The 24305-nt window shown below is 41.4% G+C and overlaps 1 protein-coding gene across 1 annotated transcript in view; it reads left to right on the forward strand.

The window, feature by feature from the left end:
• The window catches only part of ADAM12 (ADAM metallopeptidase domain 12), a 749844-nt gene that overhangs the window by 366330 nt on the left and 359209 nt on the right, over window positions 1–24305 (forward strand). Inside the window, exon 4 of the mRNA XM_089669609.1 lies at window positions 10596–10674. Within this exon, the coding sequence (XP_089525735.1) occupies window positions 10596–10674 (79 nt within the window). The remainder of the gene's footprint in view (window positions 1–10595; window positions 10675–24305) is intronic.

Raw genomic sequence — 24305 nt, forward strand, 5'->3', positions numbered from 1 at the left:
TAGGTTGTCCCTCTATTTCCCCCAGTCATGTCGCCCCTATGCTTATTTTTTTTAGCTCCGGGCCTACCTTTTTTATTTGAACAAACAAAATATACATTGAGATCAGATTTTCTCATGTGGCTGAACTAGCAACTTGATGCCAGAGTTGTTAATTAGTATGATAAACATGGCATATTTGTGCAGAAACAAGTTTGTCCAAATCAAATAACCTGACTGTTGTGGGAGGCCACTGCAAACTAGGTAGTCTCAGAAGATACAAAATTTGGCTATCTCTTTACAGATCAAAACACAACTTTGGAGTAGGTTTATTAGAAGTGCATATTATCACTCCTTTGTTGCTCTCTTTTTCTGTAAGAGGCTAAACAAAGTTTTGATGCTTCTTCTTTGGACTATCCCCTCATAGCTGTATTGTGAGATTATCATGTATCATATCACTGGAGCCTTGATAGTATAAGGGTGCTGAGATGCAATCTCACCTAAAATAAAGCAGTGGGCTTGGATGACCCTGCTCTGTAGCATAATACTGTGTTACAGTCAGGTCCATAAATATTGGGACATCGACACAATTATAACATTTTTGGCTCTATACACCACCACAATGGATTTGAAATGAAACCATCAAGATGTGCTTTAACTGCAGTCTGTCAGCTTTAATTCGAGGGTATTTACATCCAAATCAGGTGAACGGTGTAGGAATTACAACAGTTTGCCTATGTGCCTCCCACTTGTTAAGGGACCAAAAGTAATGGGACAATTGGCTTCTCAGCTGTTCCATGGCCAGGTGTGTGTTATTCCCTCATTATCCCAATCACAATGAGCAGATAAAAGGTCCAGAGTTCATTTCAAGTGTGCTATTTGCATTTGGGATCTGTTGCTGTCAACTCTCAAGATGAGATCCAAAGAGCTGTCACTATCAGTGAAGCAAGCCATCATTAGGCTGAAAAAACAAAACAAACCCATCAGAGAGAGATCGCAAAAACATTAGGTGTGGCCAAAACAACTGTTTGGAACATTCTTAAAAAGAAGGAATGCACCGGTGAGCTCAGCAACACCAAAAGACCCGGAAGACCACGGAAAACAACTGTGGTGGATGACCGAAGAATTATTTCCCTGGTGAAGAAAACACCTTCACAACAGTTGGCCAGATCAAGAACACTCTCCAGGAGGTAGGTATATGTGTGTCAAAGTCAACAATCAAGAGGAGACTTCACCAGAGTGAATACAGAGGGTTCACTACAAGATGTAAACCATTGGTGAGCCTCAAAAACAGGAAGGCCAGATTAGAGTTTGCCAAACGACATCTAAAAAAGCCTTCACAGTTCTGGAACAACATCCTATGGACAGATGAGACCAAGATCAACTTGTACCAGAGTGATGGGAAGAGAAGAGTATGGAGAAGGAAAAGAACTGCTCATGATCCTAAGCATACCACCTCATCAGTGAAGCATGGTGGTGGTAGTGTCATGGCGTGGGCATGTATGGCTGCCAATGGAACTGGTTCACTTGTATTTATTGATGATGTGACTGCTGACAAAAGCAGCAGAATGAATTGTGAAGTGTTTCGGGCAATATTATCTGCTCATATTTAGCCAAATGCTTCAGAACTCATTGGACGCCGCTTCACAGTGCAGATGGACAATGACCCAAAGCATACTGCAAAAGCAATCAAAGAGCTTTTTAAGGGAAAGAAGTGGAATGTTATGCAATGGCCAAGTCAATCACTTGACCTGAATCCGATTGAGCATGCATTTCACTTGCTGAAGACAAAACTGAAGGGAAAATGCCCCAAGAACAAGCAGGAACTGAAGACAGTTGCAGTAGCGGCCTGGCAGAGCATCACCAGGGATGAAACCCAGCGTCTGGTGATGTCTATGCGTTCCAGACTTCAGGCTGTAATTGACTGCAAAGGATTTGCAACCAAGTATTAAAAAGTGAAAGTTTGATTTATGATTATTATTCTGTCCCATTACTTTTGGTTCTTTAACAAGTGGGAGGCACAAATGCAAACTGTTGTAATTCCTAAACCGTTTACCTGATTTGAATGTAAATACCCTCAAATTAAGGCTGACAGTCTGCAGTTAAAGTACATCTTGTTCGTTTCATTTCAAATTCATTGTGATGGTGTATAGAGCCAAAAATGTTAGAATTGTGTCGATGTCCCAATATTTATGGACCTGACTGTATACTGTATCAGAGGGTTGGACTCTTACATTTGCTAAAGAAATGTTGGTACTAATGTTTAAATGGTATTTCCACTTTTGCAGCCAAATTGGGATAATACCTACTTTCTTTATTTTTGTGACATGTTCTCATTCCTGTAGCATAACTAAAAAATATTTAAAATTGCTGCTTACATTAATACTTGTTATTTTCTGAAAACTCACAAACTGAAGGTTTCCCCTGTTATGCAAAGTTAGGGAGGAAATGGTCAATACTTCACATATTTTACCCTATTTGTACTGTACTGGCAGATATCATTATTAGTTGTAAACTAAATTTGAACACTGCTTGTCTTAGCAAAGGGTTTAAGATCTGCATTGTATGTTAATACTTTGTGGGAACATCAGAAACCTAGGTTTGACACCCCACATGACTGGTTTGCAACTGTCCAAGGGTATTCTTTGTACAAGAGGGATAGGGAAGGAAGAAGGGGAGGGGGTGTGCCTGTATAAAAAAAATTATTTGCTAGGAAACACGAGGGGTAGCATTGCTAAAGGGGCAAGGAAGGAGGTGGAATCCCTGTGGTTGGAGCTTCAAAGGAAAGAAACAAATGGAAAATTAATAGTGGGTATATATTACAGGCCCCCTGAGATTGAGGAGTCTGATCTCCTGTCACAGTTAGGAATGGTGGTGAAGCAGAGCAATGTTGTTTTAATGGGGGACTTCAATTATCCAGATATTGACTGGGCAGGTGGAACTGCTCACTCATTTAAGGCTCGTCATTTCTTAAATGTCATGCAGGACAACATCATGTATCAGTTGGTGGATGCCCCAACTAGAATTAAGCTAAGATTAAATCTGGGTGGATAAACATAAGGATACAAATTAAAAGGAGTAAAAAAATTGCCTTTAAAAAATAAGACTGAAGGGTCATTGTTGGCATTCCAATATTACAAGGAATGCAATAAGAAATGTAAGAGTGCAATCAGAGCAGCTAAACGAGACCATGAAAGACACAAAGCAGAAGAGAGTAAAAAAAAAAATCACCCCATAATTTTTAAATATATTAATAGGAAAGTGAGGTCAGAGCATATTGGCCTCATAAAGGATGATCAGGGGAAGTTGGTTACAAATGACAAGGAGAAGACGACTGTACTAAATTCATTCTTCTGCTCAGTTTTTACAAAGAAAAAAGAAAAGTTATAATAATCAAGACTGTATTGTTAGTAACATATCACAGAATGTACACTTGTGGCTAACAGAAGCCAGTGTCCAAAAAAGACTTGAAAACTCAATGTAATTAAATCAACAGCACCAGATGGCATACACCCGAGAGTCCTCAAAGAACTTAGCCAGGTTATAGCAAGACTGTTTATTCCTAATTTTTTAAGAACAGCTTTGGGACTGGAATGGTACCAGCTGACTGGCAAAAAGCCAACATGATTCCAATATTTAAAAAGTAACAAGATATGTACCTGGAAATTACAGGCCAGTCAGCCTAACATAAATAGTATGTAAAATATTGTAGGGGATGATAATGGACTATATCCAAGAATTTGCTTATGAAAACAGTATCTTTCGTAGTAATCCGCATAGCTTTATGAAAGATCTTTGTTTCAGACCAATGTTTTAACATGCTAAGAGGAAGTGAGCTGTCACCTAGATAGAGAAAAGCCTGTGCATATGGTGTATCTGGATTTTGCCAAAGGATTCGATAAAGTTCCAGAAAGAGGCTTAATTTACAATTTGTGGTTGGCATGGATAATAGGGTATGTACCTGGATAGAAAACTGGTTACAGGGGTGCGTCTCAGGAATGTGTACTCAAGATGATCTGAAATTGTGTGAGGGGTACCCCAAGGCTCTGTCCCGGGGCTAATTCTGTTTAATTTATTCATAAAGGTTGGTATAAATTACTCAATCCAAGTGTTTTCTGATGATACAAAGCTAAGCAGGGCAATAACTTCACAGCAGGATATAGAAACTTTACAAGAAGATCTCAACAAAATAAAGGGATGGGCAACATCCATATCAAATGAGGTTTAATGTTGAAAAATGCAAAGCGATGCACTTGGGGTTAAAAATATGAATGCAAGTTACTTGTTAGGGGGAAAACCTTTGAGGGAATCCAGATCTGAGGGTCCTAGTAAATTACTGGCTCAGCAATATCATGCAATGCCAGGTTGCAGCAAGCAAAGCTAGCAGACTATTGGCATGCATTAAAAAGGGTAATTTTTCAAGAGATAAGACTATAATTTTACTAGTTTACAAAACTCTGGTCTGACCACCTCTTGATTATGCCATCCAGTTGTGCTCAGGAAGGATGTGCTGGAACTGATGAAAGTGCTGATTTGTTTTGTACTAAAAAGGAGCTTTTGTTTATTTCATCAGTTACAATCCCTCCTCTCCAGTGTGGTAATGCACAAGTCCTTCAGCTGAAGTGGGCTTCCAACCTTGGAAGCCCGGCGTGTTCACTAAACATCATGCCGAGGCTCAGCAATGGCACAGACTCCCGTTGTGCAGAGATTATGTTAATATATCACACAAGTGCCATTTTGTCTTTTCTGTTTGCTGCCTTGCAGCAAGTATAATATAATCAAGGAGAAGAGGGGCCTGCAAGGTCAATGACCTAGCTTGTGCCATTACCAGTAAATTAGATCCTGCCTCAGAATAGATCTGCTGAATGAATTAGATTACAGATAAGAATGAGCTTGACACTGTTTTAAATCCACACCTGCTGCCTGATGCAGCGTAGCAGCAGCCATCTGACTGGAATGTAAATGGTCGAGGCAAGCAGACGCTATTCCAAATAAGAGTCAAGTTTGCTTTTCTAGCTGCTTTTCAATTTTTTTTCAATTTGTTAGCTAAAGATTATAATTAGTTCTGGACTAAGTGGTAGAAGGTACGGTCCTCCGTTTGATTTTTATTGCATTATGTGGCCCCATTGAATTGAGGAGGCATCCCCTTTATTCCTGCCCAGGTAAAGTTTACACAGGTACAAAAATTGAGGGAAAATATTCAAGGGGAATACAGACAGCAATAACAATGTGATGGGTTCAGCCTTCCCCTATTCTAAAAACAAATAGTTTTTTATTGCTTTAGAGTCCCTAGTTAGATAAATTTCCCTCCCTGTCTTCGTGACAGTGTATCACTAGCATGTTAGTCTGTGGAAGAGTCACTAATGGGATCATCTATCAATGGGAACCACAGAACGTCACTGGGGTACTACAGGAGCAACAATCATTGCGTGCCTCAGAACATATCTGCATTACCAAATTCTTCCTTGGGCACCACATAACTTCACATGGGTACCAATTGGAGCAACTATCATTGAGAGCCTCAGAACATATCTGCATTACCAATTTCTTCCATGGGCACCACAGAACTTCACTTGGGTACCAATAGGAGCAACATTCACTGAGTACCTCAGAACATATCTGCATTACCAAATTCGTCTATGGGCACCACATAACTTCAATGTAGTACCATAGGAGCAACAATCATTGAGTGCCTCAGAACATATCTGCATTACCAAATTTTTCCTTGGGCACCACATAACTTCACATGGGTACCAATTGGAGCAATTATCATTGAGAGCCTCAGAACATATCTGCATTACCAATTTCTTCCATTGGCACCACAAAACTTCACTTGGGTACCAATAGGAGCAACATTCACTGAGTGCCTCAGAACATACTGTATGTGCATTACCAAATTCTTCTATGGGCACTACAGAACTTCACTGTAGTACCATAGGAGCAACAATCATTGAGTGCCTCAGAACATATCTTCATTACCAAATTCTTCCTTGGGCACCACATAACTTCACATGGGTACCAATTGGAGCAACTATCATTGAGAGCCTCAGAACATATCTGTATTACCAATTTCTTCCATGGGCACCACAGAACTTCACTTGGGTACCAATAGGAGCAATATTCACTGAGTGCCTCAGAACATATCTGCATTACAAAATTCGTCTATGGGCACCACAGAACTTCACTGTAGTACCATAGGAGCAACAATCATTGAGTGCATCAGAACATGTCTGCATTACAAAATTCTTCCATGGGCACCACAGAACCTCACTAGGGTACTAGTAGGAGCAACAAACATTGAATACCTCAGAACTTGTCTGAATTACCAAATTCTTACATGTCTGCTTTAAAGAGACCCTGTCACCAGACCATTCATTTCAAATGCAATCTTTTCAAGAAATTATTTGTATATTTAACAAATTTCATGCATGTTAATTACCTGTAAAAGCGTCTCTAGTGAAGACATCCCAAAGCCCTGAAACTGCTGCTCTGCCTTTTTGAATATGATGTCAACAACCCCAACAGACTCAGACCTGTTGCTCAAGTGACACTTTATAGTATTTACCCCCAGCAGCTATATAAAGGTTTACGGGATTTGAGGAGAAGAGGGATGGAGGAGCTAGGCCAGCACAGACAGTTGTTAGATACTCCCAAAGGAGGAGAGGGTATATTATTCTCCCCCAGCAGCTCCATAAAAGTTTAAGTGATGTGAGGAGAAGAGGGGTGGAGAAGCTAGGCCAGCACAGACAGATAGATACTCCTAAAGGAGGAGAGGGTATAGTATTCTCCCCCAGCAGCTCCATAAAAGTTTAAGGGATGTGAGGAGAAGAGGGGTGGAGGAGCTAGGCCAGCACAGACAGTTGTGAGACACTCCCAAAGGAAGAGAGGGCATTCTGAAGATTCTAAATATGCTAGCAAATTCAAAGATACATTGCAAGTGGATAAAAATGGTTATGAAAAGGAAGACCACTGCAAGTAAGCAGTTGATATTTGATTTTTCTGTGCTTTTACGTGGAGAACTGCCACTGTTTTTGGCCACTGAGAGTTAGGGGAGAGTCCTTGTGTCCTGGTATACACAGGGCTGAGGGACTGCCACTATGTCACCGCACAGAGTGTTTCAGTGGCCAGGATTGATACACAGGGCTTAAGGTTGCATTCACACTTGAGCGATTTGTAGATTGAAGCTCCAAGCTCCAAAAACACTCCAACTTAAAAAAAAAAACAATTGTTCTCTATGGTGCCTGTTCATGTGATCAGGTGTGAACAGGCAGAGAACAACTGTTTATTTAAGTTTGAGTGTGCTTGGAGCTTCAAGCTACGAATCGTTCAAGTGTGAATGCAGCCTAATACTCACATTTTGCTGCTTACTTACATTCTGCAGTAGTTAGGCTCAGGAGCACAAGCAGTTTTGGTTCATACAGTTGGGGGGCACAGGTGCAACAAACGTTAAAAACAATGACTGGCTGAAATATGTGGTAGCTGGACTCACTGCAGATGTCCCAGTATCAGGGGCGGACTGACAACTCATGGGGCCCCCGGACAATAGGGGATCATGGGGCCCCTGTGTCCTTTCCCAAACTCAAAAAAGCCTATGAAAAAGGTACCAGGGGAATTTAATGGGGCCCCCTACTGACCCCGAGCCCTCGGACAGTGCCCGAGTTTCCAAATGGTCAGTCCGCCCCTGCCCAGTATGCATACAGCCCTGTCTGAGTATTGTTTGGAACTGTGTACAGCCACGGCATATTTTAGCCTGTCAATGATTTTGACAGACTGCTGGCAGCAGACTGTATACTGCACCTGTGCCTCCTGGACACCCAAAACACCTGGTTTTTATTCTGTATGGACGAACCCAGGTGTATATGAAGCCTTTCCGTCAGCAAGGGGGTGACACCTCACTTATCTGGCCAGTGAGGAAGCAACACATGGGGGGGGGAGGTTAGTTACTAAAACTGGTGCAGCTCTGCATAGGAACCAATCAGCTTCCAGGTTTTATTGTCAAAGCTTAATTGAACAAGCTGAAGTTAGAAGCTGATTGGCTACCATGCACAGCTGCCCCAGATTCTGAGTGCTCCAATTTTAGTAAATCTCCCCCTAGGTTCTTGCCAGTGACAGGTACACATGTGACATCAGCGTTAATGTACAGAATTAGACCTAGGGTATTATCTTCAAAAGTAAGTTTTCTTCGGAGCTTGATCTTCACATTATGTGTATGTTCTTTGGTAATTATGTAACTATATATAACTTCACAGAATGGATTGTGAATTACTGTGTCAACAGACCCAGAGATACAGAGGTCCCAAGTTATATTAAGATTTGTATGCAATTTGTTTTAAATTCTTTGTTAAAGTGTTACTAAACCCAGGACCCGGCATTCACTCTGTCTTGTCTCCCACAGTACACACAACATGGAAATGCAATTATTTTAGTAAATATAAACTGCTAAATACCTTTTTCCATCAGCAGTTAGAGAAGTCTTCTGACTTCTATCAGTGTTCAGCGGAGCACTGGTTAAAGCTTGTAGAGGAGTATACTTTCTGCTGAAGAAGGATGCAGAACCCCTAACCTCTTTCCGGATAGTGCTGATTGGCCTTGTGCTGATCACATGCACTCTCCCAAAAAAAAAAATCCCCTAGCAATACACACCAAACTGAGCATGTGCAGAGTCTCCACATGATATGTCCTATCAGGAGATAAGAGGGGGACACTGGAAGAAGGGGAGGATCAGAGACGTCATGATCAAACAGCATTTTTACAAAATGCAGTGGAGTAACTCCTTAGACTCCACAGTAGTACAAGTAGAACAAGCATGTTTTACTGCATATACAGACTGATTTTACTGTTGTGGGTTTAGTAACACTTTAATCTTTGATGTCTGAGCAAAGTGATTAGATATAACTTGACATATACATATATTGCTGCTACAAAAACAACAATGGAAACATCTTCCAAACTGTACAAAGCAATGATTATTATGTTTAATATTTGGATGATGTCCCAGCAATCTCATCTTTAGCTTCTACATGAGCAGGTCCTTCTTAGCCATAGAGTGCCAATAACTGTTATCTGACATCTTTATCTCATGGCCCTCTTAAAATTCTAGACAGTTTCTGTTTGGTTGTTTAAAGTGGTTGTGAACCCATTCATATACCTAGTGAAGTGACTGGCCTCAGGTGATTCACAGTGATGAAACAGTATTGCAGTATTCTCTTCTCTACACCTTTTCAAAGTGCTGAATTTATAAAGATTGTTTGAGTGTTCAGAAAATAGGGTGTGGAGAGCTGAAATTACACACTGCAGAGCTTAACGAGGAGAGCTCTGAGAGCTGATTGGAGGAAAGGGACACACCCCCTTCACACAGCACACAGGAACAGAGCTGATGCTGTCTTCTGGAGGTCCACTTTCTGTCACCATTTTTCTCTTGGTGTCAGGACAACTTATCAGAAGTGATTCATGCTGATAGCAGAGCAAGGAAGCAGCAGACAGAAATGGCACTCAGTGCTCTTAATTGAGACAAGTACATACTATAAAGGGATATGCTTTGTTCATATTTTATGTCTGAAGTTTACAACCATGTTGTTTTATTGCAGGTATTTATATAGTGCCAACAATTTATGCAGTTCTGTACATATTGTACATTAGTGATGGGCCAAACACCCCCATGGTCAACTCACAGTCAAATGCTCGAACCTAATGAATGTTTCCCCCATTTTTGGGGGGTAGGGGTTCCCTTTTAAAGTTCTACCAAGCCTAAAGGGCCTGGTATGGCTTTTAGGGGTAACCCCACACACATTTTTCTCTTTTTTTAATTGTTACTGTGGGGTCTCTCCTAACCTTTCCAGTAGACCTAAAGGGCCTGGTAAGGATTAGGGGGAGAAACCCACGCTGTTTCTTTTTTTTTTTTATGTATTTTTTGCTTTATTTTTAAGATTATTTTTTTTTTGTCTGGGAGAGTATTCTCCCCTCTGTCTTCGGCAGTGTCCAGCAACACACTGCATAAGGCGGCAGCGTAAGCAGCCTTATCTAGTGTGGGATGTGGACTTAGCCGTGTGTTGTGATTGGCCAAAGTCACCGTGACTTTGGCCAATCATGGCTTTCACAGTGCATTGTTCTGTGATTGGCCAAAACACTGCACCTTACCTGTAGTCAGGTGTAGTGTTTTGGCCATTCATGGGTCTCGTGAATGGTCAAAACACTGAACACTCGAACTTACATTTGACTCGAACTCGAGTCCAGCACTATTGTACATTCACATCAGCTCCTGCCTACAGGCAAAGTCCCTATCTCACACATCCTAGTAAGGTCATAGATCATAAAAACACACAGGAAAATAGTTTATTTGGCTTTATAGTATGAAAAAATAAGATATATCCTAATGATTTGAGCCATGTAGGTTTTTTACTAAATTAATAGCTGCGTTTTTCACATAATAATTTCATTTCATTTTCTCCCATTTATAGCTCTGGACTGAAATCTATTTGAAAACACAGATGGCGATCATACATTTTTCTATTTTAATATTTTTAGCAAATGCTTTCATGTCGTCTAATGGAAATAAGATGGCAAAATGTCTGGCTATTTTTCCCTGCCTTTGCTAATATAAATGCTTAATTGTTTTCCAGGGGGCTGTTTGCTGGCAACTTCACAACGACGCACTACATCGAGGGCGGCACTGCTGTTATCACTGCACATAATCACTCGGTAAGCCTCTCAATAAATGATGGCAGAATATTACACTAAGTTGTAGTTTCGGCACACAACCTATGGTAGCTGTCAGTTTGCCAATCTGATGGGTAATAAAAATTGATGGGTTATAAAACATGTCAAAGCGAACACTGTAAACCATAAGGGCACTTACACACAGTCATAAGTTACAGCATATGGGCATACAAAGTATAATATGTCTGTTGTTGTAGCGCCCAGGGGCCGCAGCGGCAGCGTATTTTTTCCTATAGCAATGCATTACAGAAAACTCTGTGCGCGTCTATATGCTTGTATCCACTGGTACGTGTGTGAGTGAACGCTGGTGTCAGTGCGAACATCATTTAATTAATAATAATATAATGCATAACTGTTTGAAAACATACTCTTTGGCACAACAACAGTTGTACTTTACACTTCACATCCATACCCTGTAAATTACAATCGTGTGCATGAGCACGAGGAAATCATATAAATGAATAATAAAAAAATCTATTTTGGGCACCATTATTTTAATATGTTCATGTGTGTTATGATCTAGTTACCTCTACAGTGAAGAGAACTGGAAAAAATAGGCGCTGTGGAAAATGCTCTCAGACAAGCACCTTAGTGAAGGTGCATCTTTATTGGGTGAGACAAAGTAGCAAATATAATAAAATTGACCAGCCTGAAGTGGACAGTGTGACTCCAATGGACGGCCCGTCCGCTCTGAGGGGAGCTGAAATCAGAGAATGCTCCTGTCAGCTTCAAATCACGTGGTTTCAGCGTACCGGCGTCCCGGGTGGTGTCACCATGGCAAGCGAAGGCAGTGTCCGGCGTTGGCTTCAGCTGGGAGCATATGTAGGGTTACCAAGACGACATGTTTTGCACAGTTGCGCTTTGTCAAGTCTCTGGTAACCCTGGCCGGCGGCCATTATATAGAAGACCATTAAAGGGAAGGCTGGCTGAGTGTAATTAGCAGGGGATGGGGTGTCAATCAGAGCGGATGGCTCGTCCTGAAGCAATGCTGAATACAAATTTAAAGGTACAAATTGCAAATTATAAAAAGTGATATGTATACGTGCCATGGTGACACCACCCAGGATGCTGGTACGCTGACACCACATGATTTGAAGCCTACAGGAGCATTCTCTGATATCAGCTCACCTCAGAGCGGACGGGCCGTCCATTGGAGTCACACTGTCCACTTCAGGCTGGTCAGTTTTATTATATTTGCTACTTTGATTCACCCAATAAAGATGCACCTTCACTAAGGTGCTTGTCTGAGAGCATTTCCACAGCGCCTATTTTTTCCAGTTCTCTTCATCGTGCAAATGATTAACAAGGCAGCAGTGGTGAGCTCATGATTAACTGTTCACACGTTTCCTCCTGGAGTGGCCTCTCTGCGCTCATTTGTGAGAGTTTCCCTTACCTCTACAGTGTACTTTTTTTGTCACCATTAAGAAGCAGATTGGTTTTGTGTGTATGACCACCAGTGCTGTTGTTGTGTCTCTGCCCTCGTGTGTGCTTTGTCTGTTCACAAAAGTAGCTTGAAATGATGTGCCCCTGTGTTATATGAATGGGAAAAATATTCACAGGGCAGACCTACAACACCAGTGCCAGTGTCAACTGTATCTGCACTTCTGGTGTCAGCCAAAAACTTTCAGATCAGTATTTTATGTTGTTGAAGGTACATGAATTATAATACACCTAAACATAAACACAAATAAAGGTACCTGAGTATATCTGTAAATTCATTTCTATTATATAGAGGACATACACTTGAGATGTGTGTCAAAGACAATGTCCCCTCCAGGCCTGGATCTAGCCTATCTGATCTGGGGGTGCAATAAAAAAAGGGGGCACAATATCAACGTGTGTGAGTCACTGACAGTCTGTCACAGTGTCACAACATTATTCGGTATTAGGTTGTCATTAGATTAGGGTGATTAAAGAGAATCTGTGCCCCTTATATCAGATGTCCCTATTAGAGTCCCCTATTACATCAGGGTCTCCATCTGAGTGCCCTTTTACATCAGGTGTCCCCATCAGAGTGCCCTCATACATCAGGGTGTCCATCAGAGTGCTTGATGCTCCCTTACATCAAGTGTCCCCATCAGAGCACCTCCTTACATCAGTGTCCCTAATAGAGTCGTCCTTTACAGCAACTGCCCCATCAGAGTGTTTCCTTACATATGATCAGTTATCCCCATCAGAGTGCCCCCTTACATCAGGTTTCCCCATCAGAGTGCCCCCTTACATGAATTGTCCCCATTAGAGTGCCTCTTTACATGGATTGTCCCCATCAGAATGCTTCCTTACATCATCTGTCTGCATTAGACTGGCTTATGGATCTGAGGACCTGGGAGGGGGACAAGTAAAATTGGGGGTGGGGGCACAACCCACCCCAGAACCCCCCTAGATCCAGCCCTGGTCTCCTCAATTTTGCACCCAGTGGGGTTGCTGTTGCATCTTAAAGTGTATATTACCCCAACATTTCATATTTATGATATGTGTATACCATGATAGTGTTATAAAGTATCCTGTTCTCTTTGTATTTCTTCTTTTGAGTGAAATACCTGGTGTCAGTCCCCCTACTTTCCTGTTTCAAACTGACCACACTATGCATAGAAGTTCATCCAGCCCAGCTTGGTTAGTTTTCTGGCTGTGCTGGCAGCACAGTCTGTCTGTCCTCCAAAGGTCAGATTTGTGCTGACACAGACCCTGCAGAGCCATTCAGTAGGAAGATCAGTGTACTACTCTTTCTCTGCTTCTTGCAGTCACCACCCCCAGCTCTCTAACCCCTTATGCAGATGAGAGAAATGTATTAGATTTTCTCATTAATATTATTGGGGTCAAATCCATGTTTGTTTTCAACCACATTGACGAGAATACTCGAAGGAGCAGAATGAAAACATTTTCTTCAACAAATTTGAAACAAATTAGGTTTTCCTTCTGGAAAGTCTATTCATTCCGAAATCGAATATTTAACTCAAACTAAATGTTTTAAAATAATTCTAAAGGCTTAAATTTGAAAAAAAAAACTTGTCCAACTTGTCCAAACCCACTTGACAAGTTTCATTGGTGGAAACGCAGCCAGCCTGTGTTTCAATGCCTTCAGAGGATGTTCCCTCCCCCCGCCTTGATGCCTTTGCTCCAGGGAAGGAAAATGCAGCTAAAAAAAAGCACCTAAATCTGCATTGAGCCTTCTCCCTTGTATGTACTCATGTGCGTTTGTGCGCATTTGGTGTTAATGCATTCTATTAGCTAAAACAGTTATTCATTATGGCCATGAGAATGCATTAATGTGCAAATGCACCTAGATGTGTCTACTGTAATTGCATGTTAATGTGCGTTTATGTGCATTTGGTGTTTTTAGCACCAAACACTCCTCTTCTGAATGCGCAAGTAATTTTTTTGTTCTGCTCCTAAACACTTCTGCCTCTAAATGCCTGTAAACACATCTATGTGTGCATGGACACATATTAGGCTAACATAGAGGGGGATGAACAGGTGAACACACTCCTCTACTTTATTGCAAGCTCTTAGGACTAGTTCACACTTGACTGTTTTTCCAACTCTTGTCAAATGCCCCTATAGCGTTTGACAAGCGTTGGTCCGGCGTTTGCGGAGCGTTTTTTAACGCTCCACAAACGCTCTGCAAATGCCAAATGTGCGGTTTAGCGGCGGTTGCTAGACATTTGCAAAACGTTAAAAATGCCCCACAAACACCTATAATGAAGTCTGAATGGTGTCAACGCTCCACAAACGCCCCACAATCGCGTCGCAGCCTCACCGGGTGTTTGCGGAGCGGCACCATAGACTTGAATAGGAGGCTTCAACTTCTCCTGACTCGACCAGAGCAGGGGCGGACTGACCATTTGGAAACTCGGGCACTGCCCGAGGGCCTGGGGTCAGTAGGGGGCCCCATGAGATGCCCCTGGTACCTTTTTCATAGGCTTTTTTGAGTTTGGGCAAGGACACAGGGGCCCCATGATCCCCTATTGCCCAGGGGCCCCATGAGTTGTCAGTCCGCCCCTGGACCAGAGGCACCTGTTTGAAGATGACCCTGATGAAGTCACGAAGTGGGCGTGACGCAACTAGTCGGTACGTGGGGAGGAGCTTCCTGTAATCGTGGTGACGTCATTTCCGGCGTGGGGGCCATATTGGAACACCCTGTGTATTACCCATGCAGTACACCCATAGCATGTGGTAGGAGGCTGGAAGATTCATCGTTTTTTGAGTGGAAATCTACTTTTTATACCTATTACCAATAAAATTACTGGTTGCACTATGGAGGGTCTCTGCTTGTGTCTTACTATGACCCTGGGAGGAGCTGGCTGCTAAACTGGTGGACGCTGGAGGAGGAAGATATTTTCTAGAGAGTGATCCATACTGATAGGATCGTGTGATCCTGAAAGCGTGCTGGCCCCTTGGGTCTAAGGAAGGAGGTGAGGGGGCATTTTGGCTGTTAAGGATTGTCACGTGTGCATCACGTACACTGCACATAATTTTGCATGAAGAGTGGAGTGTGAAGTTCATCATTAAGCACAGCATCATCAGTATTATTATTATTAACTTTGGACTTTTCTCGTATTTGAATTATCGTTTATTCCTTTGTGCACTTTTTGTGTGGCACTGTTTATTATTAGTATATATGTTATTATAGTATATATTACTTTATTTTCACGTTTTTGCACGAGATATTCCCCATGAGGGAATACATGCATGACACTGTATATGTATTGAGTATCTTGGATTTATTTTGGGGATTGAGTATATATTGTATTACGGTTCTATTAGATACTAATTAGCGCTGCACTCATAATTTTTGCACTGTTTATTCACTTATTTTGGGTATAAGTTTAGTGTCAGCAGCTTATGGTTATAGGGTAGGAGTCCTTGTGAGCGCAGGAGGTTTTTTTTAAAAAAACGCTTCCCAAACGCCTGTCTGCCGCTTGCAAACAAGGCTAGTGTGAACGTAGCGTTAGGGTCCTTTCACACTTTCACAGTCACTTTTTTCAAAGAAAAAAAGGATCATCAGTTTTTTCATCAGTTTACATTAGTTTTTTCATCCATTTTTCATCCGTTTACATCCGTTTTTCATCAATTTTTTTATGGAAGAAAAATAGGGTTTTCTTTTGTTCAAAAAAAGGACATAAACGGATGATCATCCGTTTACATCCGCTAGTCCACAAAAATACACGGGTGTCCGTTTTTCATACAAAACACCCGTGTGAATGAGGCCTTATGCAATTGCATCCAAAAGATGTGGATAAAAGAAGGGCAGCAAATAACTTGGCAGTCGGGCTTAGATGGTAACTACCAGGATAACATGATCAGGCATTCAGCATGTAGTCTGTATCCCCTGGTGTCAATCCAAATGCAGATTTTTAAATGTCTGCCTGTAGTGTACCTTTTAGCACTTATTCCATGCTTTGACAGAAGCCCAGTAACAGGGCCAAACAACAGAACAACCGCTTGGCAGATTAATGGGGTTACATCTCCTGTGTGATTTCCTGGAACAGTAGTGTGCTCTATGTGGAAAGAAGCACATAAGGGAGTGAAGCACTTTAATATGCCAGATCATAAAGCATAGCCCGGGGAAGTTACCATGGGGATTGAAGTCCATGAATATGTCACGAAGTTGATGTGCTGTCATTCTGGAGCCAAACTGTCTGACGCTGAAATGTGTGCTAGATGTGTATTTGTAAAGGGTGTTAATGTATGCATACATCTCTACACTGGAGTGTGCTTAATGCAGCAATCCTAGTATTTGTACACACACTCACCTGCCACTTTGTTAGGTACACCTTGCTAATACCAGGTTGGACCCCCTTTTGCCTTCAGGACTGCCTTAATTCTTCACAGCATAGACTCAACAAGGTGTTGGAAACATTCCTCAGAGATTTTGGTCCATATTGAAATGATAGCATCACACAGTTGTTGTAGAGTTGTCTGCTGCACATCCATGATGCGAATCTCCTCTTCCACCTCATCCCAACGGTGCTCTATTGGATTGAGATCTGGTGACTGTGGAGGCCGTTGGAGTACAGAGAACTCATTGTCATGTTCAAGAAACCAGTTTGAGTTCATTTGAGCTTTGTGACATGGTGCATTATCCTGCTGGAAGTAGCCATCAGAAGATGGGGAAACTGTAGACATAAAGGGATGGACATGGTCAGCAACAATACTCAGGTAGGCCGTGATGTTTAAAGGATGCTGAGTTGGTATTAAGGGGCCCAAAGTGTGCCGAGAAAATATCCCCCACACCATTACATCACCACCGCCAGCCTGAACCATTGATACAAGGCAGGATGGATCCATGCTTTCATGTTGTTTATGCCAAATTCTGACCCTACCATCTGAATGTGACAGCTGAAATCGAGACTCGTCAGACCAGGCGACCTTTTTCCAATCTTCTATTTTCCAATTTTGGTGAGCCTGTGCAAATTGTAGCCTCCGTTTCCTATTCTTAGCTGACAGGAGTGGCACCCAGGGTGGTCCTCTGCTGCTGTAGCCCATCTCATGTTCAAATTTTGACATGTGCGTTCAGAGATGGGATTCTGCATACCTTGGTTGTAATGAGTGGTTATTTGAGTTACTGTTGCCTTTCTATCATCTGCTCTTCTAGCATTTTCGTCCACACTGCTGCCACTCACAGGATATTTTTTCTTTTTCAGATCATTCTCTGTAAACACTAGAGATGATTGTGCGTGAGAATCCCAGTAGGTTTTAAAATACCTGTTTGGCACCAACAGACATGCCACGTTCAAAGTCGCTTAAATCCCCTTTCTTCCCCATTCTGATGCTCAGTTTGAACTTCAGCAAGTCGTCTTCATCATGTCTAGATGCCTAACTGCATTGAGTTGCTGCCATGTGATTGGCTGATTAGCAATTTGTGTTACCAAGCAATTGAACAGGTGTACCTAATAAAGAGGCTGGTGAGTGTATATCCTACGTGTGAAAAGAGCAGCAATGGCAATCATGCAGTTTTCTTTAGGAAACTTTCTAAAGGGGCCGTTTAACTCCTCTAAAAGGAATGATTAGTTTTAACATTAGAGGAATAGATTTTACTCATACGTGCCCATTATATTGCTGTTTACTCAGCTCCTCACATGTGTCACTTGTAGGTCTTGCATTTTGCTAGCCTTGCTGCCTTTCAACCTGTATTAGAAGTCTTGTGGCAGAAGAGGAAGGTTGCAGCAGATATTGCAATCTATGGGAAGAAGTCAGTCACTCCGGGAATAACAGTAATAATTTTAGGACTACACGCAGCTTGTTCATTTTGAGTTTGTTATACTTTAAATACACATAGTAATATGCAGTATTATGATGTTTAGAAAAGTCAGTATTATGTAGTATGAGGATGTATGTTAAAGCAGAACTTAAACCACAAATTTAGCCGTTTCCTAAAACAGTTACATTCAAGGCATGCCATGCATGATAACTGTCACATTTTCTTGTACCCTCAACAGAACTGTCATACTATTAAATGGCGGGTGTCATAGCTGAACACAAGTGCAGCAGCATAGTAACTACAGATGAGACAGAGGCTAATATGGCAGCTTACTTGGCTGTAAAGTATAGAAGGGTTTAGTTCCTCCTTTAAAGCCAATGAAAATACATTTTTAGGGATAGGGATTCTCGTGCTTGTTGAATTTTTCTGCATGCCATTAATGCCAGTGGCTATAGCACTGGCAGTAATCATTGTATTCTGCCTGCCGCGCCCCTTGCTGACAGAATGCAGTAGCGCTGCGGGAGGGATTTCCCCATCAACACTGACTGTATATATGGGGGAATCAAGCAACTTTCTTCCCTTCTACCCATTGTGCAAGGAAAGAAAATCGATTAACCTATAGCTTGCCTTAGGGCTCGTTCACACTAGGCTGTTTTGCCAACGCTTGCCAAACGCCCCTATAGCGTTTGGCAAGCGTTGGTCCGGCGTTTGCAGAGAGTTATTAACGCTCGGCAAACGCTCGGCAAACGCCGCATGCGCGGTTTATCGGCGGTTGCTAGGCGTTTGCCGAGCGTTAATGACGCCCCACAAACGCCTATAATGCAGTTTGAGTGGTGGTACCGCTCCGCAAACGCCCCGCAACCGCGTCACAACCGCACCGCAAACGCCGGCCGGGCGTTTGCGGAGCGGCACCATAGACAAGAATAGGAGGCTTCAAAGCCTCCTGACTCGTCCAGAGGCGTCCGTTTTGCCGCGACGCGACGCAAACGCTCCCGTTAGAACAGCACCATGTGCTGTAATGTGCAGAATTGGCAGAGGCGTTTGGGAAGCGGTAAAAACACTTACCAAACGCCTCTCTGCCGCCTGCACACAAGGCTAGTGTGAACGTAGCCTTACACTAGCAGAATTTTGAAAATGTTCAGTTTAAAAACTTTTGTTTGATTCTCTAATTGTGTAGTCAAGCCGACGTTCGTTTTCAACTGAAGTGGCGAGAAAATTTGAAGGAGCAGGATGACATTTTTTCTTGAACAGATTTCTAAAAGTGAAAGTAGTTTTTGTTCAGGAAAGTCTATTCACTCTAAAATCAAATGTTGAAAGCAAATTTTTTTTTACATACTTTTGAATGACAATGTTGAATGCACTCATGAGAATTATTGTAAGAACAGTCGTAAGAACATTTATTTGAAATTCTACTAGTGTATGGCCAGCTTTACTGTAACATTAACGGACAAGTTTAAAATTGTGTGTTAAGCCTGTCAAAACCCCCTGAAGCAATCCACTACAGCTGAATGTCAGCCATAGACATTAACCAATGTTTAACCTACTTAGGAATTTGTGAAGCTCCGGTGACAAGATAAGCAACAATGTTTGAATATTTTCCTGATAACTGATAGGTAACTTTCCATTTAATTTTTCACAGCAAAATGGCTACAGAGCCCTCAACTATATCTCTCCAAAGTTGATTGGGTGAACGTTTTGGTAAAGCAGAGATCCAATAACGGCTCATTCTGCTGTGTTCAACACCTTGACCCTGCATTATTACAAATTTACAAACTCAAGATGTCATAGTGTCAGTGTGATGCAAGCTGCTGCAGGGAAAGTTGACAAACTGCATAGGGAGAGATTTGGGTCAGTTAGGAAACTGAACTTGTGGTTGTAACCAAAAAAAATCAAAACATTAAATCCTTCCTAATATTTTTTCCAATGTAATTTGTTCCCATTTTTTTAATTCAGGCTTTTCTTTTATAAATATTACTTGTTCCTGCCAGTCACTACGAGTCCATTCTTCTTGGTGGCAATGATCTGCAGGCTCATAGAACCTATGCACTGTTGCCACTCAATGCACATGCTCCTTTTCTTTGAATACCTAAACTATGTCTGTTCTTTTACATACCATACTAGATTATGGGCTTGCCTAAGCCTCAGCTTGTCATATGCCCTGGTGATGTTGCTTCATGCCTTCTCCCTGACAATGCAGAGTGGAGTGCACTGTCAGTTAAGCATATGCTCCACCTGTAGCTCCCTCTTGTGTTTATAGTTCATTGAGTGTAGGTAAAAGCTTGCTAGAATAGAGGGTTACTTCAGGTACTTCAGGTTAAACTGGAGGACTCTACAGGCCAGTCCACTGGTACCTCCCCCTGCTCTAGAAGCTTAGAGAAGCTTATAGAAGTCAGTAGGCCAGCAGGGGAGTAAGATGGAAGATGGAGTGTTGCTGTGTAGCCTGGGAAGGGGCCCCAGAGAAGGGGGGGGGGGGTTCTATCTCCAGGCTGGAGGAAAGAAGAAAGCTGAAGGAGGGAGCTCCTCTGCCCTGCAGTCTGCCAGGGAAGGACAGCCTGCATAGCCTAGAAAAGAACCAGCCTAGTGAAAGGCCTGAAAGCATTATTATACACAGCTGAAGGACAAGGACAGTGTGAGTACCTTTACACCCCCAGGGCTTATAAGGTAGAAGTCTGCTGTAGCAAGTTCTCAGCAAGTCTTCAGGAGTCAGTTAATAGTTTACCCCATCCCTTGTCCTGGGATCAGATAGCATATCCAGGTGGACTGGTATTTTGTTCACTTATGGGCACCCAGAGCTCCTACAAGCTGTCACTTTGCTAAAGACTGTTGTTATTCCAGCTGGTACGCAGTCCAATAACTGTCATTTGTGGCAGTATGATAGAGAAAGAAACTGTCCTCTTTTTACCCTATCCAAGTTGAATTCTCTCAAAATCCTAAAAACCAGGCCCATGGACTGTTTCATGTTTCTGGAAAATGTGTGTTGCCTGGCCATGCAGGAAGTAAGGGTGACCCAAAACCAGCTCAAGGGAGTATTGCTGCACACCCTGCAGGCCGGGCAGGATCAGATGCTTGACTGACAACACATGGCCACAGGGTGGGATGAATCCGATGAATTTTGAATGACAGCACACTTTGCTTTCTGTGATGGAGGGAGAACATGAGGTAACATCACTATTACGTGTAATGTGCTGAGATTTAGCCCAGCCCCATGCTGATCCCTAAGTAACAAAAAAGTATGCAAGACATGATTTTTTTTTTTTAAAATTTGCTCTTTGAATGAATCATTGGTTGTGTGCCGTATATTTGCAAGGCGGGCTAAAAGGATAACTAAACTCGAGAATTAAATTGTCATATTTTTTTAGCTTATAGTCCTTAGATGTGGTAGCGGTGTTAATTTTCTGTTTTCAAACTAAGAATGTTTTCAGCAACTGCAGAACAAATCTCTTGATCTTGTTAGAAATGCAGTGTCCTTTTCACTTCCTGTGAGCTTCACTGAAGAACATCTTCCTTCCTAGCTATGAGGGTTGAGCTCAGGCAGGTTCAGACACAAGCTCTCTTTTTAAAAAATTTTGTTACGTTAAATTAATTTAATTTGTTTTTGACTTCGATTTGAATTCAATTTGACCAAATTCAGAAGATTCAAATCTGCATTAAAATTTGAATTTATTCTATTCGAAAATTGAATTTGGAAGACAGTTATATTCATTATATTCTATTGTTTTCTATTCTAGTCTAATCTATTCTAGTCTATTTGTTTATATCTTTCTTATTCAAATTTGAGTCGAATTTGATTCTAATTCGAATTTCATCTGAATTTCATTCTACTCTATTGTTTTTTTTTCTATTCTATTTTTTCTATTCTAATTTTTTTCATTCTCTTCTAATCTTTTCTATTCTTTTCTGTTGTATTCCATTCTATGCTATTTTTCTATTCTATTGTATTATAATCTATTGTAGTCTTCTATATTCTATTCTTTTTTTAATTCAAATTCGAGTCAAATTCGATTTGAATTTGAATTTTGTCTGAAGTTTGTTTTATTTCAGATTCATTTTTTACATTTTGAATTCATCCGAATTTTGATTCGGAACGAAATGAACCATACATGTCTACCCACCTGAGCTATCTTGTCAGGAAGCTGTCAAAGCAGAACACCAAATAAAAGGTAGTGGAGGCATTCACCACCCTGAAGCTGCACGTATACTTGCGCCTCATATAAATGGCAGTCAGTTTTGACAGTTTCCTGGCAGGATAGCTCAGGCTGGTTCAGACTCATGTCTGCCTGAGCTCATCCTTACTAGCTATCTTCTATAAACTGCCATTGCTTCCTCCATAAATACAGTGTAGGAGTGACGTAGCCACCATGGACAGAAAGTATGCTATTTGCAGGATTACTAGGTGAAAATAAAGCAAATGAAGCTTGAAAAAAAGAAAATGAATGCAGCCACCACACCAATCATTGGTGAGCTATAACCACTTTAGCTCGAATTATCAATTCTTTTGGACAATTAACCCCTTTGTATAGTATTTATTATTATATATTGATAGCACCTTTATATTTAAGGTTTTGTTTGAGGGGCATATGGTTTTTATTGAATGGTGATTGGGACTTTTTTAGGTTAAATTGATTTAGTTTTTTTTGCTGCTTCCATTTTAAAGTGGGTTTTTTTCAATGGCAGTGTTTCAGGGGTTTAATTTCTTTTTGGGTTTTTAATTTTTATTTTATATTGCTTTTTTAAGTTTGAAGTACTCTGACCATATGTTGTTGGAGCTGCCTTTTGTTTACAGCAAGCGATTGCATAATTTGAAAGAAAAATAACACTAAGTGCAAGGATAGTGTGCACCTAAACCACCTAACAATAGATAAAAGTTGGCCATACAGCAGTAAGGCCTAATATCCTTGATGAAAACTGTCCTGATGTTGGACGATTTTACACTGCTGTAGTCTCTGAAGCATCTTAATCCTTGTTGTAAAGCCAGCCTGTATTCTTTGTCTCTAGTGAATTTGGACCTCTACTTGCTACTTAAAATTGTCCTGCTGGCCAATTTTATTCTGCTTTGCCATCTGCAGTCTCTTAATTCACTTAGTAAAACACCTCCCTATACTGTATTTCTCCAGTACATTTGGGCCAAATCTCCCTCATTAACCATCCTGTAATATTCCTTCATTACCAGATAATTTTTCAGTTTTCAGCATTAGTTAATATCTATAAATACACTCGGGTACAGTTTTTACAGTGATGTCTTGATATAAATAAAAACACAATTATTTATGAATGGCCCCTCTCACACAGGTCATTAACGTTATATTATATGGCTCACCACCTAGGCCTCATGCCCCCCTTAGAAGCCAGCAGCATTTTGGACAGAAAACGCTGTACGCTTGTAAAACTGTGTACTGCATTTACCCACATCAAGCATTTGGGTGTTAATTAATTTTATTGGCCAGAATAAATAGATTATTATGGCCATTGAAAGAAATTAATGCTCAAGTGCTAAACTCGCCTAAGTTAACACGTGTTTAGACACATCAAGCGTTTTTTCAGCCAAAACGCTGCTGCTCCAGGACGCCCTGGCAGTGTGTTTTTTTTTTTCTGTCACTAAACTCTCCTGCCACAAGCTAAAATCCTACATATGCATGAACAAATAGGTTAATATGCGGGGCGGTTTAGAGGCTGTAAAAAAAAAAAAAAAACTTGACGCACCTAGGAGTAGCTCTAATAACGTCCAGTGTGAATGAGCCCTAAGGCCTCAGGTTTCATGCACACAGGATATTTTAAAAATGCCCCTCTTCTTGGTAGCAAGGTTTTGTAGAAAAAAACGCCTGAAGTCTGCAAAAAGTGTTTAGACGCATTCACAGGCATCAAGCACTTGAGCGTTAAATTAATATAATTGGCCATAATAATAATTTATTCTGGCCATTGAAATAAATTACCAACCAAGCACTAAACGCGCTAAGCGTTAACATGCATTTAGGAGAATTTATGTGTATTAAGCAAAAAAAAATGCCACTGCTACTAAAAGTTTCTAAAAGTCTTTGTGTTCATGTACACCCAGAATAATATGGAGGGGCTTTTACAAGCAGTAAAAAAAAAAAGCCTGACGCCCCTAAAAGTGGCTGCAAAAACACCCAGTATGCATGAAGCCTTAAACTTGTCCTTTAATAGGGTTAGGTTCTCACCTATCTCAGGGGTTCAAAGGTTAGGTCACCAGCCATTTAGCAGGGTCTCAGTCACAGCAGTCCACCACTCTGTCTCCCAAGTATGTCCTGTCTCACACTACACATACTTTCCCCATTCACATGTACTGAATCTCTCTACTTCCCCTGATGGAAGGGTAAGGATCAGCACTGTAAACAGTAAAATAACTCGCTGAGATGATCAGTAACAGCCATCACATGGAACCCAGTCCCTTGGA

This window comes from Staurois parvus, unplaced genomic scaffold, assembly GCF_062004578.1.
Source record: "Staurois parvus isolate SC_StPar_1 unplaced genomic scaffold, SC_StPar_1.0 ptg000009l, whole genome shotgun sequence".
NCBI lineage: Eukaryota > Metazoa > Chordata > Amphibia > Anura > Ranidae > Staurois > Staurois parvus.